This window comes from Nyctereutes procyonoides, unplaced genomic scaffold, assembly GCF_905146905.1.
Source record: "Nyctereutes procyonoides isolate TBG_1078 unplaced genomic scaffold, NYPRO_anot_genome, whole genome shotgun sequence".
Taxonomy (NCBI): Eukaryota; Metazoa; Chordata; class Mammalia; order Carnivora; family Canidae; genus Nyctereutes; species Nyctereutes procyonoides.
The window spans coordinates 26,257,578-26,277,173 of record NW_026575042.1 but is presented as its reverse complement, the minus strand read 5'-3'; the positions used below and the strand labels follow the sequence as shown (position 1 = coordinate 26,277,173).

The window sequence follows — 19,596 nt, the reverse complement described above, 5'->3', positions numbered from 1 at the left end:
AAGTTTTGCTGTGTTGTTTTCTATTTTCATTTGTCTCAAGGTTTTTTTTTTTTTTTCTCATTTCTTCTTTGACTCCACTGCTGGTTCAGCCGCATTTTATTTTATCTTCATGTACTTTTGAATTTCCAAGTTTCTTCATGTGATTGATTTCTAGTTTCATACCATGGCAGTCAGAAAAGATACTTGATATGATTTCAGTCTTAAATTTATTAAGACTTATTTTGTGACCTAACATATCATCTGTCCTGGAGAATGTTCCATCTGCGTTTGAGAAGAATGTGTGTCCTTTGGCTTTGGATGGAATGTTCTGTATATATATCTGCTAAATTTCTCTAGTCTCACATGTCATTTAAGGCAGTGTCTCCTTATTGATTTTCTGTCTGGATGACCTATTGATGAACGTGGGGTATTAAATAAAGGCCCCTACTATTATTGTATTGCTGTCTATTTCTCCATTCAGGTCTGCTAATATTTGCTTTATATATTTAGGTGCTCCTATGTCAGGTGCATAAATACTTACAAATGTTACATCCTTTTGTTGAATTGACCCCTTTATCATCAAATAGATTACCAGTTCATCAAAAGGGGCTACTGCTCTGAGTGCCAGCATTGGTCTAGCCAGAGGCTATAGAATGTAAGACATAGCCCATTCCCTCAAAAAAATTTACTTTCTGCTTGAGAGATAAGGCTAACCCACATAAAACAATTAGAGAACTGAATAAGACTATAATTAAGTGTTAAATTATAGGGTAGAGACTTTAAATTTCATACGAGTTTGGAGAAGAGACAGCATTGAATGCCGGACTAGCACAGCCTTGTGAATGACTTGGAACTTGAAATAATATTTTATAGGAAGTGAACTTGTGAACTTTCCCTTTTATATGATTCATTATTTTCTCTTTTTTTTCTGATCTAATAGTTAACACACACACACACACACACACACACACTAATTTCATATGCAAATCATTGGATTAAAAAAGGCCCCAGGAAGAAGTTTGTTTTTCCTATAAGATGAGATAGAAAATAATAAACAAGATGATTGCAGAGTAAATTGTGAAGCAATTTTCCTTTTAGAATTTAATTTTAAAATAATTGTGGAAATACTAAAATTTCTGACTGAAAGAACTTGGGCCTCATCCTTCTCTGTGGTAGGTGTGGCCCAACACAGCAGCTCTGCCTGCTTATAGGTCCCTGTGAGCCTTTCTTCTTATTATTTTTTTAAGATCTTGTTTTTAAGAAATCTCTACATCCAATATGAGGCTTTGAACTCACAACCTTGAGGTCAAGAGTTGCATGCTCTACCAACTGAACCAGCCAGGTGCCCCTGAAGTTTTCCTTCTGACTCCTGACTACCCTTAGGGTAGCCATCATTTCCCCTCAGTGTGAAGCAATGACAGATTTAAGGATGAAAAGTGAGGAAAATAAATTCCTCCTCCTATGCTATCCCGAAATAGTGAAGAACCAGCACAATTTAGGTAGAAAAATTGTGATTGAGAAGTAACTATTAGAATTGATTATTTGCAGCTAAGATTACATATTATGTGATTCAACTTGCATGGCTTTTAAAATTCAAAATGATTTACCAAACAGTTATTAACAATTAAAGTTATGTAACCACATCTTGAAATAGCTCTGTAGTATAGGAAGTCAGCAGGCTTTATAATGTGCTGAATAAGGAATTACCATATACACAGCTGAGAAACACTGATAATTTTCACACCAAAGTGGACCACTTAAGTACCATTATTATAGATCATAAATTAAAATTCATTAGCATCAATATTTTCACTGGAATGTAAAGTAGCACTTGTATAGTTTATAGGAGCTCAGTGTTCACCATTAAGTTTTTCATTACTGTAGAAAAGCGATGAATTTTACTGCAGTTTACATTGGACACAGATGTACATCATGGTTTTGTAAATTTACTTTGAATAAATATTTCAGTGGTAGTGAAAGTATTCAACAAAGAGTGTTGTCATGAGTGTATTGTATTCCACCGTGGTCCTCTGATTTCATAATTGAAGACCCTATTTTTTTTTTCAAGGCAGATGCAACCCATTATATCAGATGAGTTGGAAACTTTAACCTGACTTTGGAGACTTCATTTTACAGGAATTAGAAATGTATTTTCTTTGCAAGTAGTTATTTTGAACACTGTAGGAAATAACATAGGCATATGAAGTAAAAGGAATCATCTCAATAATTCTGAGCAGAAAGTGCTTTGAGTGAAGTTATTTGATTATTTTTTAGACAAAAACGTGGGGATCATTGCTACAAATTTTTCTTTTTACATATGAATATTCATGTGAGTTAAATTATAATTCTAACTATATGGATGGGATTTAAAATTAACAAAAGAAAAATAAATAAAATTAACAAAAGACTTTGAGAAATGGTTTATTTGTGCCCTATGAACTGTGCCCTATGAACTCCCTGAAGAGGGCATCTGGCTACTTTTGACAGTTTCCTCAATATATCTTGGGTATCACATCCACTTGGTTGTGCTCAAAAGTCCTACAGCAGCATTAACTAGTAGCCTCAGAGAGGAAATGTGTTCATTCTCTCTCTTCTGGAGAAGTGATTAGAATATTGCAATTGCACATTTATGATAGTGTTTCCTTTTATTTTGCTTTTGTGAAGAAAGAATTTCAATCTGAAGTGTATTTATTGAACAGCATCTCAAAGTAGGATGTCCAAAACTGTAGGCAGCATTTAGAGCACTTTCCAGCTGTGAACTCATTTATTATTATAACAACCCCATGAAGTAGGTACTATAAATAACACGTATTGGGGGGCACAGGTATTTTTTTAAATCTCTGCTTTACAAGTGGGAAGACTGAGGTATAGAGAATATGCAATGGTAGCTTGCCTCCTGTGGCTTACGGTATTTCTGTGGGTGATTCCTAAACCAGAAAGTTTATAAACTTTTGGATTATTTTGTTCTACCTTAGAATTAAGAAAACATTTCGCAGCTGTAAATAAGAACTCTTTCTGTGACTGATTGTTTTTGCTGTTGTTATTAGTGAAATTATGTTACTTACTTATATCCCCAAAAGGAAATTATGTTGTTACCTTTTGCTTGCCTGTCTGTCAATTTGTCATTTCTCTTTTGGATAGTCTTAAAATTTCCTTGACAACCCTGAAGAACACGTATCCTTTGCCTTTAACATTTAAGGTTGACATTCTCTTTTAGGAAATGATAATCTTTTTCTTTGCCTTCTGAGATTTATGTTAATGAGGGCCAGAATTCTAAACCTCTTAGAGGAAGAGGGATGGGTTTTCATACCACTCTCAGAATCCAATCACAGTCTTTTAAGGCATCTGAAACCCACGTGTGAGCCTTTAGAGACTTATATCTAGGTTAGGGACACCTTTGTGGAAGCATAGGAAAATTTAGGGACTATAGGCCTTTAAAAGGGAATAACTTTAAAAAAGAATTTAGTACATTTGCAAAATGTCCTGTGGTTAGATGTAAGTGGATCACCTGTAATCCACCTGAGTTGCAATAAAAAAAAAAAAAGATTTATTTATTTCTTTTGAGAGGGAGAGAATTTTTCAAGCAGACTCCAGGAGCCAGATGTGGGGTTTGGATCCCACAACCCATAATCATGACCTGAGCTGAAACCAAGAGTTAGGCATTTAACTGACTGAGCCACTCAGGTGCCCCCTGAGTTTAATTCTTGTGCTCCTCTGTATATAACTTAAACATTTTTCTTTTTGTATTGTTTTTTCAGCAATTTGACTGTGACATGTCTAGGGTGTGTGTGTGTGTGTGTGTGTGTGTGTGTGTGTGTGTGTGTGTATGCACTTGCATGCGTGTGTGTCCTGTAAATTGGATTGAATGTTAGGCATCATGTTTAATAAAGACTGAAGTAAATAATACTTATACTTAGAAATGAACATGCCTCTTCATCTTCTGGGCCATCAGTGTAGGGGAAGTTGAGCCAGTCTAGTCAATAATTGAGCTGGTTTTGTGTTTTGAATTGCCATTGTTACCTTCAGTATTCCACTGGCTTTTAAGTTATTCCACCAGTGGGCCACCATAACCTTGTGTTTAGGTGGCCGTTGGCATCCCAGAGGGTTTTACTCACTGTTTCTGCTCCGCCCTCAGCTTTCATCTGTGAATGCCTGTGTGAGAAAGGGGTCTCTCTCCATGTTCTTGCCCCTCCTCCATGGTACACTGCTTATTCTTGGTGCTAGGCTTCTTTGGGGGTCAAGGGGCATTCTTGGTCCTCCTGGTCTAGTTTCACTATCAGACAGCCATATGCTCCTGTGCATCAGGGATGAGACCTTGCCAGCATTCCTGCCCTGCTCTCCAGAGATCTGCCATGCTCTGCCAGTATCTGTGCTGAGTTTGGGCAGGAGACAGTTTTTGCTCTCTCCTGGTAGCAGTAGAATTCTGTTTTTATTGATGCAGGCTCCTAAGTCCAAGAGGTTCTTCTACCCCTTGGAGCAGCAGATCTTTACCTGCCTATAGAGATAGATGGAGTTCGCTTCTACCCTTTCCCCAGTGGTCCTAGGAAAAAGAGGGCTTGCTGCCCTTCCCTCAGTGACTCAAGGCTTTTGCTTCAATGTAGGAGGGTAGTCGGGGAAATAGGCAGAGTTTCGATCTGTCCCCTACGCCTGTGCCCTACAGAGGGGCTCACTCTCCTGCTCTGCCCCCAGTATTTCTCAGGAGCACCCATGAAGAAGACCTCCAAATGAGTGCCAACTCTGCCTGTATCTGGGGCTCCCAGTTACTGTAAACTGATAAACTAGCCCACACTTGGCCTTTATGAATTCCTTAAAATTTTAGCTGACTTGTCATATGCCTCCCTGGTGGCCTCTCCCTCCCATGCTCTGTCAAACATGAAACAGTTTCTGTGTCTTGTCTGTCTTTGGAAGGGCTTGTCACTCTTTGGAATTCCATTCCCTTGGTTGCTTTGTGACCACAGTTCTCTGATGAATAGAAAAAAAAAAACTTATGATTTTTTAGACAGTTTGGCTCTTTCTTGTTATGGTAGGAATGACGATCTCTCTTGGCTTTCCACATTCTAAGCTATCCTCTTAACTGTACTTGCTCAAGTGGGTGACACTCAAGTCACCTATAGGTTCCCAAGCCATCATCTGATCTGTGCCCTTGTAGACTCTTTGCCAAAGTTGGACCAGGCTGAGCTCTTGGAATACAATAGAGGGCAGCATGGAAGAGGGAACCCGTGAGGAGAGGAGTCTGTGGGTCAAGCAGCTCTCTGTTATTTGTAGTAAGGGGACTTCCACGTGAGTGGGAAGCAACATTTGGCCATACCTAGCTTTTCTTCAAGTTATTTTTTTCTTTTCAGTTCATCTGATTGTACAAAATGACCTTCAAAGTGACCCACTTTGCTCCAGATCCTTTATTTTTTTCCTGTTTGCTCATCTTGGAGAGCACATCAAAGTTTTAACAATGAATGAAAAACTTTGCAAGGTAACTCTGATGTGCCCAGCAGGACTTATTCCTTCAATTCAGAGTTATTGTTACTGAGCTTAAGAATGACCTTGCCTTGCTGTGCTCCTTGAAGAGGCCTCAAGTTGCTTCTGGAGTGTTTTGTTTTCTTTTGTTAAAGATAGAAATTTCTTTAACCCAGTTTATTCCTAGGCCCCCTTCAATCAACATAAAGATCTCAGGTCTTTTTTTAGTGTTATTTATAAATCAAATGATTTGACTCAAAACAAACCGGAAGGACAAAGGGCTACTTTGTTTTCATAGTATATCCGCTTCTTCTGTTATGCCCTGCCCCAGTCTCCATGCTGGAATCCCTACATTTACCTAAAATTTAGCATTTCAGGGTTGAAACGGAGGAGGTGGGGTTTTGAAAGCTAATTTTCCTCCAGACTGAACATTTGTGTTACGTTCCTCCTCTTGGTGTTAATAAATGCTGATAGGGTAGCAGAAATGCACCAATGGACCAAGTTTACATTATCTTGTTTTTACCACTCAGAAGCTTTAGATGGTGAGTGCTTAAAATGTAAGAACCAGCTCCGAAACAGCATTTATACTGTTTCGGAAAATATTTTGAGGCACCTTCGTGTCAGCAGAAACTTACGTCTTTTCCTCTGGTTTTAGATGATTAGTTCTTGTACATTATATACATTTTGTTTTCTTTAGATAAAAAGACCATATGTGTAGCACTTTTCACTTAAATTTAAACTAACTCACATTAGATAACACAGAAAATAGATTCTGACTCTGCTGCTGAGCAGCTGCTTAGCTCACGCAAGTACAGCTGACCCTTGAACAATATGGATTTGAACTGTGTGGGTCCACTTACACGTGGAGTTTATTTTTCAATAAACACAGTGAAGTCCTGTAAATGTGTTTTCTGTTCCTGACAATATTCTTAATAACATTTTCTCTAGATTACTTTATTGTAAGAATACAGTAATACACATAACATGCCAAATATGTGTTAACCAACTCTGTGTGATCAGAAGTAGGCCATGAGTGGTTAAGTTTTTTTGAGAATCAGAAGTTATACGTGGATTTTCAACTGTGTGGGGGATGGTACTCCTAACCCTCGCATCATTCAAGAGTCAGCTGCTGGCCTGAAAAGTGAAAGCCAAGTAGAAATGAGTAGGTGTGGGATAAAGATTCTGGGAGTCAGGCAAGTTGGGACCCTGAAACTCCTGCTATTGAACCTCAGTTGTCCTTCCCTCCCACACAAGGGCTTCTGTCCCTGTCTTTCCTTCCTCTGGGCGATGGGGGACCCTCCTGTAGCTTCCAGACAGTGATTCTGGTCCATCAAATGGTTAAGGACAAGCTCACACATCTGTTCTCCTGTGTGGTCTCTAAGCGAGCACATGCCTCTGTTGGTGTTTGCCAATGGCTTCATCTGTTGGGGAGGAAAGAGACCGTGGTGTGCTCCAAAAAGGACAGAATGGGGGGCCACAGACAGAGGGGGAAGAAGAGACAGGAAAGTCTCCAGTATGGGAAGTCCCTGTTGGCATTATACCAGCCTGTGTTTGGGTGACCATCATGTGTGTCTGCAATGGATGCAACTTACCAATCAAAACCTGATTGGCTTGTGAAAAGCAAGGCAATGTTTTTAAAGCCTCAAGTGTGGTGTTTAAGCCCCTGCCTGTCCCACAGATGAGGGTGTGTGAGCACATAAGTATGTTATTAATATGCTTTGCAATTAATAACAGGCTTTTTCTTCTTAGTAACAAAGAGACCTATGAATCTGAAATGTATCAATTGTAATAAATTAGAAGGTAGTAGATGGGTATTAATCAATATGTTAAGACTGACAGAATAAAAGATTACAGTGTTGAGGAAATGCTATATATATTTTTAATGGATAAGCACCTCCATTTATCTTTGTGACATCTTTTTACTAGTGGCACCTTAGAGATACAATTTATAAAGATTATAAAATTCCCTTACTTAATTAGTATGTTGTCTTTACTACAGGCACATATGTGTTTTTAAAGGTAAAGACAACCTTCATTCTGAAAAATAGGAAATTTATACATTTGTTTCAGGCCCTTATGCATGGCTGATTACAAATTTAATTTCATGCCAACTCACTTAAATAGATAGAACACAATCTATGCTTTAGGGATTTGGAAGAGCTATGATGCAATTCATCTTATGGATACAATTGCCACCGTTTTTATGTCTTTTGCACTTTATTGTTCTGAGGATTCAGTTACAAAGAAATACTCTGCCTTTTGGCTTTTATGTTTTATCTTGGCATTTAGATCACAAAAACCTCTATAGTTCATTTTGAAACTTTGAGGGAAATGATGCCCATATGATTTAAAGTTTTAGTTTAATTACCTCCTGCAAATTGCTTTTGGAAGTATAGGTAGCCAAAATCTAAGAGTGGTTTTAAATTTCAGATGCAGAGAATAGCATAATCACTTTCTAAAATGTAGAGATATTTTTCAAAATAGATTATCTCTCCAGAGCAGGAGAGTTAGAATTGCCTTTTATAATATTCTTCATGCTCTTTTCTTTATTGCCACAAAAGTTATAGAATCTCAACCTCCATGTCTACTCCCTATATATGTAATGACTTACTGAAGATTTATCAGAAATGTCATATACTTCCTGAAAGGCAACATCACACTTTCAGTGAAAATTGCTTTGAGGTCATTTGAGCACTTAAAAAAAAGAATAAAGGTGTCTGCACAGAGAAGGAACTTAAATACACACAGAGCTGTGGCATCAGCATCTCGAGTTGGGCTTCTGTTACACTGTGGGGGGGAAGTTGAGGGATGTGTCATTGGTGATGTAGACTTCTTTAGAAATAGATGCCATCTGAAGTTTTTCCCTTGATAGTGTTAATAAACTGATAATACTGGAGGTACTTAGGTGACACTGTTCTGAACGCTAGCTTGGTGCATGGTGGTAGGCTTTAAAAAATCCAGCTCTAGGACTTTTGAGGCACTCTCAGCTATCCCCCCACCCAGACTCAGTGCAATGGCAGCCGTCAAACCATATCTGACTAAAGTCCTGAGAACCACGACTAATCTGAGGCTCTAAAGAGCCAGGAATTTCTGCTGGAATCTCAGTGTCTATTCATTTAACGCACAGTTTAGTGGTCAGTACTCAGCTGTTTCTGGTCTTTGGGCATATGTTGTTTCCAGAAATAGCCCAGACATCTTAGTGAGTCCAAGTGGTCAGGAAGCGGTTTTCAGATTTCAGGGGCATCCCCATCACTTAGAGTGTTGCCTGTAATGTGAATTCCCGAGCACTGCCCCCTCCAGATCTGATCCCACATGCCTAGGAATCTGCATTTTCATCAGGTAAATCAGGTGGTTTTGAGGCGAGTGGTGTGGTAACAGCCCTTTGAGGAACACTAGTGTGGGAGATGTATTCACACCGAGCCTGCTTCATGGGGATATGACCTGTACGACTGTGTAGGCCCCACACTCAGAAGGGCCCTGCACTTAATGCTCTTCTGTCACCTTAAAATTCTTAACAATTTTTTTTTTTTGAGAGAAAGAGTGGGGAGGAGCAGAGGGAGAAGGAGAGAGAATCTTAGGCAGGCTCCATACACTCAGTGCAGAGCCCAATACGGGGCTCACTCTTATGGCCCTTTAGAGCATGACCTGAGCTAAATCCAGAGTTGGACACTTGACTGACTGAGTCACCCTGGTGCCTCTAAAATTCTTAACAATTTTTGAACAAGGAGCCCTGCGTTTTCATTTTTACCTGAGCCCTGCAATTTAAGTAGCTGGTTCTCTGTAAAGGATTTTATTGTGTGTTATTGAAATTGTGTTTCTTAAAAAAAAAAAAAAAAGAAAAGAAAGAAAGAAAAGAAATTCTGTTTCTTGATACCCATGGATTATACTTATTCAATGATTTTTTTTTTTTTACCTGTTTATGTTAGGCTGCAAACTCCAGGGCCACTTCTAAGCTCTATAAGGGATTGAATACCATTTGTCATAGAATATTCAACAGGAAATCCTAACAGTATGGTGTTTTTTTAAAAGAAATTTAAACTTTAATTCCTCGTCTTGAACATGGAAACCCATGTTTATGTTATTCTTATACTCTTTTTTTTTTTCCTCCCAGGATGGTACAAAACAGAAGAGAGAACGGAAGAAGACAGTCTCATTCAGTAGCATGCCGACGGAGAAGAAAATCAGCAGCGCAAGCGATTGCATCAATTCAATGGTTGAGGGTTCAGAACTCAAAAAGGTTCGCTCCAACTCTAGGATTTACCATAGGTATTTTTTATTGGATGCTGACATGCAGAGCCTGAGGTGGGAACCATCTAAGAAGGATTCTGAGAAAGCCAAGATTGATATTAAATCCATTAAGGAAGTGAGAACAGGAAAAAATACAGACATATTCCGCAGCAATGGCATCTCTGACCAGATATCTGAAGATTGTGCGTTTTCGGTCATATACGGAGAGAATTATGAGTCACTTGATTTGGTTGCCAACTCTGCAGATGTTGCGAACATCTGGGTTACAGGACTGCGGTACCTAATTTCTTATGGAAAACATACACTTGATATGTTAGAAAGTAGCCAAGACAACATGAGGACTTCTTGGGTTTCACAAATGTTTAGTGAAATTGATGTAGATAACCTTGGACATATAACGCTGTGTAATGCTGTGCAGTGTATCAGAGATCTCAATCCTGGTTTAAAAACTAGCAAAATTGAGCTTAAGTTCAAAGAATTGCACAAATCCAAGGACAAAGCTGGTACTGAAGTCACAAAGGAAGAATTTGTTGAGGTTTTCCATGAGCTTTGTACCAGACCTGAAATTTATTTCCTTTTAGTTCAGTTTTCAAGCAATAAAGAATTTCTTGATACCAAGGACCTTATGATGTTTCTTGAGGCAGAGCAGGGTGTGGCACATATAAATGAGGAAATAAGCCTTGAAATTATTAACAAATATGAGCCATCCAAAGAAGGTCAGGAAAAGGGCTGGCTTTCCATAGATGGGTTTACTAAGTACCTTATGTCCCCTGACTGTTACATATTTGATCCGGAACATAAGAAGGTCTGTCAAGATATGAAGCAACCTTTGTCTCATTACTTTATAAACTCATCTCATAATACATACTTAATAGAGGATCAGTTCCGAGGCCCCTCTGACATCACAGGATACATCCGAGCTCTTAAAATGGGTTGCCGGAGTGTTGAATTAGATGTGTGGGATGGGCCAGATAATGAACCTGTAATTTACACAGGCCACACCATGACCTCTCAGATAGTCTTCCGCAGTGTCATTGATATTATTAACAAGTATGCATTCTTTGCTTCAGAGTATCCTCTTATCTTGTGTTTAGAAAACCACTGTTCTATTAAACAGCAGAAGGTAATGGTTCAACACATGAAGAAAATTTTAGGAGACAAGCTCTATACCACATTGCCCAATGCGGAGGAATCTTATCTACCATCCCCAGATGTCCTGAAGGGGAGGATACTAATTAAAGCAAAGAAGCTGTCCTCACACTGCTCTGGCGTAGAAGGGGATGTTACTGACGAAGACGAAGGGGCAGAAATGTCTCAGAGGATGGGAAAAGAGAACGTGGAGCAGCCCAACAACGTGCCTATGAAACGATTTCAGCTCTGTAAAGAACTGTCCGAGCTGGTGAGCATCTGTAAGTCAGTTCAGTTCAAAGAATTTCAGGTCTCCTTTCAGGTTCAGAAGTACTGGGAAGTCTGTTCGTTTAACGAAGTGCTCGCCAGCAAATACGCCAATGAAAACCCAGGGGACTTTGTCAATTACAACAAGCGTTTTCTTGCGAGGGTTTTCCCCAGCCCAATGCGAATCGACTCCAGTAACATGAACCCTCAAGATTTTTGGAAGTGTGGTTGTCAGATCGTCGCCATGAACTTTCAGACCCCAGGCCTGATGATGGACCTGAATATCGGCTGGTTCAGGCAGAACGGCAACTGCGGCTACGTCCTTCGGCCAGCCATCATGAGGGAGGAGGTTTCTTTCTTCAGCGCCAATACGAAGGACTCCGTCCCGGGCGTCTCACCTCAGCTTCTTCACATTAAAATCATCAGCGGGCAGAACTTTCCCAAACCCAAGGGATCCGGTGCCAAAGGAGATGTGGTGGATCCTTACGTCTACGTTGAGATTCACGGAATCCCTGCTGACTGTGCGGAACAAAGGACGAAAACCGTGCACCAGAACGGAGATGCTCCCATTTTTGATGAAAGCTTCGAATTTCAAATCAACCTACCTGAACTGGCCATGGTGCGCTTTGTCGTACTAGATGATGACTACATCGGGGATGAATTTATCGGCCAGTACACAATTCCCTTTGAATGTTTACAGACGGGCTACCGCCACGTCCCCCTGCAGTCACTGACCGGAGAGGTCCTCGCGCACGCTTCTCTGTTTGTCCACGTGGCTATCACTAACCGAAGAGGAGGAGGGAAACCTCATAAAAGGGGCCTTTCTGTGAGGAAGGGGAAGAAATCCAGGGAATATGCATCTTTAAGAACACTGTGGATTAAAACCGTGGATGAGGTGTTCAAGAATGCCCAGCCCCCTATCCGGGATGCCACCGATCTGAGAGAGAACATGCAGGTACATTCTTGTGTCTACGTATTTGCTCAAAGGCTTCTCTTCACAATGCATGTGCACGGCCTGTGAATACTCCAGAGGGCTTTGGCTTTTACAGTAGCATATCTGATTTTCAATAATGTGTAAGTTCCAGTTTGTTACTAGAACATTTTTCACTAGTCTCATTTTTTCTTTATCATTTGATTTTCCAGAACTGCAGTTGGTATTGAACATACCGATAGCGTATTAGAGTAGAGCAGTTTTGTTCTGTCTCCCATAACCACATCCTAGTTCTTATCTCATTCACAGATCCCCATTTTTTTTTTTTTTTCTAAGAGTGTGCATGGGAATCTCTAGTTTTCCCAAATCCTCTTTGGCTGGAGCACACTTTGATAACCTACCAAAATAAAAGACTCACGTTCCAATTCTTTCTTCTGGAGCTGCAGCTCTAGGAAACTAGCAAGCACTTAAAGGAGCTGATGTGTTTGTTTTGAACCGCCTCTTGATTTTAGAGGACAGCTATTCAAGTGTTCAAGTAAAAGACATGTGGTGTCAGTATTTATTAGAAGTCTAAGATAATAATTACCTCTAAACTCTATGATGGCTAAAAACAATCCATTAGGAATTAATGTATGTCATTAAGGATCGTCCACATGTCTAGCAGTGTGCTAGGGCCTGCCTCACAGGGAGCTACTGGCCCTGACTCATCCCAGTGTGTGAGAGTGCCTGCCATGTCTGTGGTAGCTGCTTGGCAGGCACTGTAAAATCTATTAAAATATATATATTTGTTTATTAAAATACATATATATTATTAAATTTATTTAATTTTATATAATAAAATATTTTTATTTTATTAAAAAATATTAAATATGTTAGCTGGTTATATATATATAAATAACTGTTATGAGAAGAATGCCATCAGCGAGTAAAATCTGACTCCTATTCCACAGATTTCAACCCTGTACAGATTTTTACAGATACCTCATTCATTAAAAGACCTTATCACAGTGGAGAAATTTTATTCTCCTCTTTCTCTTCAGGTAAAAGCATAACAGAAATCTGAGGGGTTTTTCCCTATTTCTGAGGGTGAGAACGGTTTGGTAAACCCTCAGCTCCCAGCAAGGCACGCCGTCGTGTGCCCCCGGGCTGCTGCTGTGCGTGTGTCACAGCGTTCCCGTGAGGATCCTCCGGAGCAGCGTGTCTGCAGCGCTGCGTGCTGGCGCTGAACCCGACAGAGCAGTCGGGGGGCTGGGTTTAACAAGCCCCTGTCACGCGCAGGCAGTCTGGGCCGCGAGGGTGCAGCCGTGAACAAGCGTGCCTTTGGTTGGGAGTGGGTGGTGGGAGGAGAAACAGACTGTGAGCAGGTGAATGAGCAGATAGGACAGTTGCAGACACAAGCAAGGGCTGTGAAGAAAATAAAACAGGGAGGTGTGATGGAGTGATGGGGAGACCCCTCTGTGGATATCACGGTCATGGTTTGTTGTCACGAGCAGTTGACTTCCAAGCAATCTTGAGCAGAATGACATAGAGTTTGATGTCCATGTTTAGAGAGATAGTAATAAAAAGAATCTGTTTAAATATAAAACCAAAGTGCTGCTCATTTCTGACTGGAGTGTCTGCAGGCAGAAAGCACAAGACTTGGAAGTGCACCTGGGATAACTCACATTTTGGTTAGAATTTACCAGTTGTTACAGCACAGTGATTAAAAGCATAGGCCTCAGCATCCACAGATTGGAGGTAAAATCTCGGCTCCTTCACTCACCAGCTGCGTGACCTTAGAGAGCTTAGAGCCGAGACTCCCATTTCCTCACCCACAGCGGAGCTGGTTGATGGGCTTTAGTGAGGTGATGTGCTCTAGGTATGCCTTTTGCACTTGGGAGGTGCTCCAAGAATGCAACCCAGGGCATTTGACAGTGTCAAGGGGTTTTCTTTATCAGATATTTTAATGGCATAGCTCTGGTGATTAGAAAAGGGTGGGGGGGAGGAAAGTTGCAGTCAGTGGACATGCCAATAGGGGAAGGTCTTGTGCTGGGCTGTTCTCTCAGGTAAACTGGAGTGTCCTCAAAATTCCTTTAGTTTTTCTGGTGGTTTACCGGCAGTCTGGTACTCCTTGGCTGGTAGATGTCTGCCTTCGCAAGACTTCCAAAGCTAAGAAAGAGAGCAGTCTCTCTTTCATGCCCTCAGAGGAACAAACCATATCAAAACCTTGATCTCAGACTTCTAGTCTCCATAACTGAGACAATACATTTGTTGTTTAAGCCCCCCCCCAAAAAAAAATCCTTTAGATTTGGAACCAGTATAAACAGGCGAGAGATTTATTTGCAACCCGATTCGATTTTTTTCTTTACTTTTTTGCATGCAGAAGCCATTCTTTTCGTTTGCTCCTGATTGCACATCAGCCTTAGCACCACTGTGAACTTTGATCTGAAAAGAGGCTTTACCCTTTAGATGAATTTTACTTACTTGCATTTTCTATACTTTTGATAAACTGGTATTGAAAACGTCTGTAACTCTATTTACTTTGGAAAATAGCCATTACTTAATTCTGTTGTGACAGTGCTAATAACGGTTGTATCCGGCAGTTCAAGTATAATCAAGCATATCAAGCAGAATATCCATAAGAAATGAAAACCTCTGGTTAATTACAAAGTGCCCCCTTTCTTTCCACTAACAGAATGCAGTGGTGTCATTCAAGGAACTGTGTGGCCTCTCCTCTGTGGCCAATCTCATGCAGTGCATGTTGGCGGTGTCTCCCCGCTTTCTGGGACCTGATAACACGCCCCTGGTGGTCCTGAATCTGAGTGAGCAATATCCCACGATGGAGTTGCAGGGAATTGTGCCTGAGGTTCTAAAGAAGATTGTAACAACTTACGACATGGTGAGTTGTTCTTTGTACTTTTATGGAGCCTGGGTGAGGAAGATATCTTAAGATAATACACCAGACATACTTAGGCACTCTTCTAGGGTGTGCTCTCCTACTTCATGCTTCATTTACCTATGTTGGAACAATTATTCCTCTGACCTTGCTGTATTCAAAAGAGCTTCAGTGTTTTATTGTTGTTTTAGAAAGCGGGATTCAGAGACACTTGCCTCAGTTGGATTAAATAGCAGTTAGGTTTCCAAGAATATTATCTGAACTGATTTCTAAAGCATATGCTATCTTCTACATGTATATGGCAAAGAATTTTTTTTTTATCTTTTCTTCAACCAACCATAGATTTGCTCATTTTTATTTTGTATGCATTTTTCAGACTAGTAAAAGTGAGAAATTTAATTTTTTCTAAAATAAATTTTAAACACCATTAAAGGCAATTGCTTCCATCACATGATTATAATGTGTGATGCTTTCCTTCCTTGCAGCAGCTGCTCTGAGATACCTATAATTTGTAATCAACTTAACGTTAATGAGCTATCCTCGGGATACCGAGAATATTACATTTTTGTGCTTACATGTATCTTGCATTTTCATTAATGATATCCTGCTCTTATTGTAACTTTTTGACTTATCGTAGCTTTAAGGGAGAATTAGTGGGTAAGCAACACTGTTCGGAGCCCACAATGTAGTTGAGGCTGTCAGCACCCATGAGTGCTGGCAGTTGCTCTCCAGCCTGTGAGGTTTGGGGGGGTGGGGGGTTGGTCATTCCTCTCCCAGATGGGCCAGACTGTGCTCGTGCTCAGAGTTTTCACAATGCATGAGCCTACCACCACCAAACACTAGGCTTCGCCTGATGTAGCCTCTGTGGTTACAGACAGAATGGGATCGGCATCATAAGCCTTGACAAATATTTTTTACTCTTCTATAAGTTGATCTGAAAGCTTTAATTCAGAGGTTTTATACAATTCAAAGGAACGAAAAAACAGATTAGGCCAGCATTTCCCACAGTGTTCAGAGGAACCTTGGTTTCTTAGGATATGAGTAAATGTCACATGGGAGAAAGGGCTCTCTGGTAAAATAATTTAGGGGAATACTGTTTGAACGGAATTAATCATATGTCTTTACTGCAGGACATCTTAAGGCCTTTTCTTTGCCGACACACTGAGGTCCTAAGAGGATGACAGAGTATGCTCTGTTTCACAAATTGACTTGACCAGAGGGTACTGTTTCCAAAAAGGAAAGTTCTAAATAAATGCCTTTTGTTCTTTTTTATTTTTTTTTTAATTTTTACTATTACCAATTTATTATAAAAGGATGTTGTAAAGGATACAAATGAACAGCCAGATGAGAGGTACATAGGATGATGTCTGGAAGGATTCCAAGCACAGGATCTTCTGACCCTGTGGACTTGGGGTGTGCCACCTTCCTGATACATGTTCATCAGTGCAAAAGTTCTCCAAACCCCATTTTTTTAATAATTTTTTTTTATTCTTATTTATGATAGTCACAGAGAGAGAGAGAGAGAGAGAGAGGCAGAGACACAGGCAGAGGGAGAAGCAGGCTCCATGCACCGGGAGCCCGACGTGGGATTCGATCCCGGGTCTCCAGGATCGCGCCCTGGGCCAAAGGCAGGCGCCAAACCGCTGCGCCACCCAGGGATCCCTCCAAACCCCATTGATTAGATTTTTACCATTCAAAAAATTTTATTTAAATTCAATTAATTAATATATAATGTATTATTAGTTTCGGAGGTAGAGTTCAGTGATTCATCAGTCTTCTCTAACACCAGTGCTTATCACATCACATGCCCTTCTTAATGCCGTCACCTAGTTACCCCCCCCACCTCCGTCCCCATCAACAACCCTCTGTGTTTCCTATGATTAGGAGTCTCTCATGGTTTGTTTCCCTCTCTGGTTTTGTCTTATTTTATATTTTTTTACCTTCACCTGTGATCCTCTGTTTTGTTTCTTAAATTCCACATATGAGTGAGATCATATGATAATTGTCTTTCTCTGATTGACTTCTTCACTTAGCTTAATATCCTCCAGTGCCATCCACGTCATTGCAAATGCAAGATTTCTTTCTTTTTTTTTTTTTTGGTGGCTGAGTAGTATTCAGTTGTATACATATAGCACATCTTCTTTATCCATTCCTCTGTCGATGGACTTGATCTTCATCACTTCTTGATCTTATTCAATCAAGTCTTCAGGCTTGTCGGTTCATTACCTGCCTTTTTCCTTGATTCCTGTGCATACCACACATTTTAGCAGGTACATATCAGTCCTTACTATTTCTAGCTTAAAATTCATGGCATGGTGAGCGATATAAAGGCCCAGACGGTGGGCACTGCAGGCAAACCTCAGAGGGTGGCAGTCAACCTGAAGGAAGAAGACAGGCTAGGGGCAAATGCATCTAAATACTGGGGACAGCACTGTGCTGGGTGCTGCAGGAGCTGCAAGAATGAGCATGAATGGCCCCTTTCTTCAAGGAGTCATCCAGTCGGCTAGAAGGTAGTGGAAGCCACTGGGGAACAAAACACAGGAAGCTTATGCTCTGCTCCTTTGCAGTGAGAAGTGGAAAGATGGGAAAAGAGGTAAAATGGAAAAGTTTGAAGAGCTCTTTCATGCCTGAGGCTGAGGCCACCTGATTAGTTCCCACCTTCTCGTAAAACAGAAGAGGTAGCTGATGTGTATAAATGCTTCTTAAGCTACAAATAAAATCATTAGACATTTTGTAGACCTGTTTTGTTCACCAGAATCTAACATGACTTAGACCCTTGGTGTTTCTCTGGTTTCCATGCCAGTCCCACAGTGACATTTCTTCATGGTAACCTTTTTAACAGAAATTTCCTGAAAGTGGGGGAGCAGCACCCCACGTGGGTGATAACAGGGTGGACTAGACAGGGGTCAGGCCCCAGGACCTAGTCCAAGGGCTGGGTGCTGACCTCAAGCAGGAAGTTCTCAGGGTTCGTGGTAAAGAGGCTTCTAGATGCTGGCAATCTCCCAGCACCCATCACAGTGTTCATAGGAATCACTCAGTGCTCCCTGGTTCCCTGCCCCTTCCTCTTTCTGGGCTGCTAAATGATAACTCTTATTACACAACTCTTGTTTGCACATAGCTTTATAGTTATGTTGTTACAGAAGTGATAAGACAGGATGTTTTAGCTTGTTCACATTTTTTAAATTACTCTTTAAGAAATTACTTAATGTGGAATTACTTTTACATAATGCTTAATTGAGATAGATAGCTCTGCTGCGTAATACCCCTCGCTGTATTGATTTGTTGTGTTTTAACTCCATCGGAAAAGCTAAGCCATAAAATATTTAAAATTGAATTCAGATTATTATAATTTGAATTTTAAAAACTGTAATCGTGGTACAGCAATAACTTATATTTTATAGTCCCCCTTTTTTAGTGACTTAATGGTTTGTTACTTTGTGACCATGAGTTTATTAAAGCCAGCTAAAGGAATATTGATGGGAAGTATGCTAGGATCTTGGACAGTCTGTAACTTTAAATATAGCTCTTTATTTTTATAATGTTATATTGAGCTTTACCCAAAATTAACCTTGGAAATAAGATCTTATTTCATTTTGTTGACTTCCCATTTATCGCATGAAGTCTCTAAATGAGAAGTAAGAGTAGTGTGAGAAATCCCCTCCAGAACTCCTGTGTCATTGCTGGTCTACACTGCTGAAGCCTGTCCTGTGGGGAGGACAGGGCTGTGGCATGGTCTCTCCTAAGAGTGTGCAGATATGTATTTATGCTATCATGATTGTGATTACTGTTCAGTGTCTAAACTCTTATTAATAAGCCAGTACATCAGTATGCCAATTTCTTTGTGAAAATGGAGAATGAAAAGAAGGAATTGATCATGGAAATGTGAACAACTTGTCAACCATTCTGGAGGCTAGAAGAGAATGCCCATGTCTAGGGTGACCACACATTCTGGTCTTCCTGCTGATCTACCTGTAGACCCAGAATAATTATTAATAGTTCTCCCTTTAACTCCTAGAATGTCCCTGTTTAGGTAATTAGTTGTATGGTCACCCACTCCGTGGCCCCTAGATTGTCCTAATGGCTCCTATGATTACCGCCAACAAATAGAACTTCTAAACTGCCCAAACTGTGGTTTTACCCTATGTGTGGTCCCTCCTTGGGGTCGTGGAAGTGGTGAGGTTTAACCCTGGGTCAAAGCCATGCAGGTAAAAACAAAACAAAACAAAAAACCCATGCAGGTGTCAAAGCCATTCAGGAGTAGAGGAAGAAGAGAAGTACCGACACATTCTTAACTAGGCAGATTGGTGGTGAGGGTTGTTGAAAACACAGACTGTGCTGGTACAGAGAGTGGGAATGGCCATGTGTTTTCAGACAAATAAGCCTTCTTTCCCCTTGAGGTGTTTATAGTTTAGTAGATGAGATAAAGTGTATCTGTAGATATAAGATGATATGTAACAGGTATTTTAAAATATGGAAACAAACTGTTTGGATGTTTATTGGGCAAGAATAGTCAGTTTCAGGTTTAAGGATAAGGAGGACTCCAGGGAAATACTGGCCTTTGAGCTAGACCTTTAAGACTGAGTCACATTTCAATAGCTAGAGGTGATCAGAAGGAGGCTGTTCAAAGCTGAGTTCATGGAGTGAAACATACTCAGAAATGTGGAAGCACATATTCTGGGACATTCATGTTAGGGTCATGGTAGTTCCCGCATATCTC

At 40.4% G+C, this 19,596-nt stretch overlaps 1 protein-coding gene across 3 annotated transcripts in view; it reads left to right on the top strand.

Annotated features, from left to right (window-relative positions):
* The window catches only part of PLCL2 (phospholipase C like 2), a 186,916-nt gene that overhangs the window by 105,506 nt on the left and 61,814 nt on the right, over positions 1-19,596 (top strand). For 2 of the 3 annotated variants that reach the window (XM_055320857.1, XM_055320859.1), the window contains exons 2-3: positions 9,542-12,028; positions 14,679-14,882. In XM_055320857.1, the coding sequence (XP_055176832.1) occupies positions 9,542-12,028; positions 14,679-14,882 (2,691 nt within the window). The remainder of the gene's footprint in view (positions 1-9,541; positions 12,029-14,678; positions 14,883-19,596) is intronic. The other variant, XM_055320858.1, reaches the window with a different exon arrangement.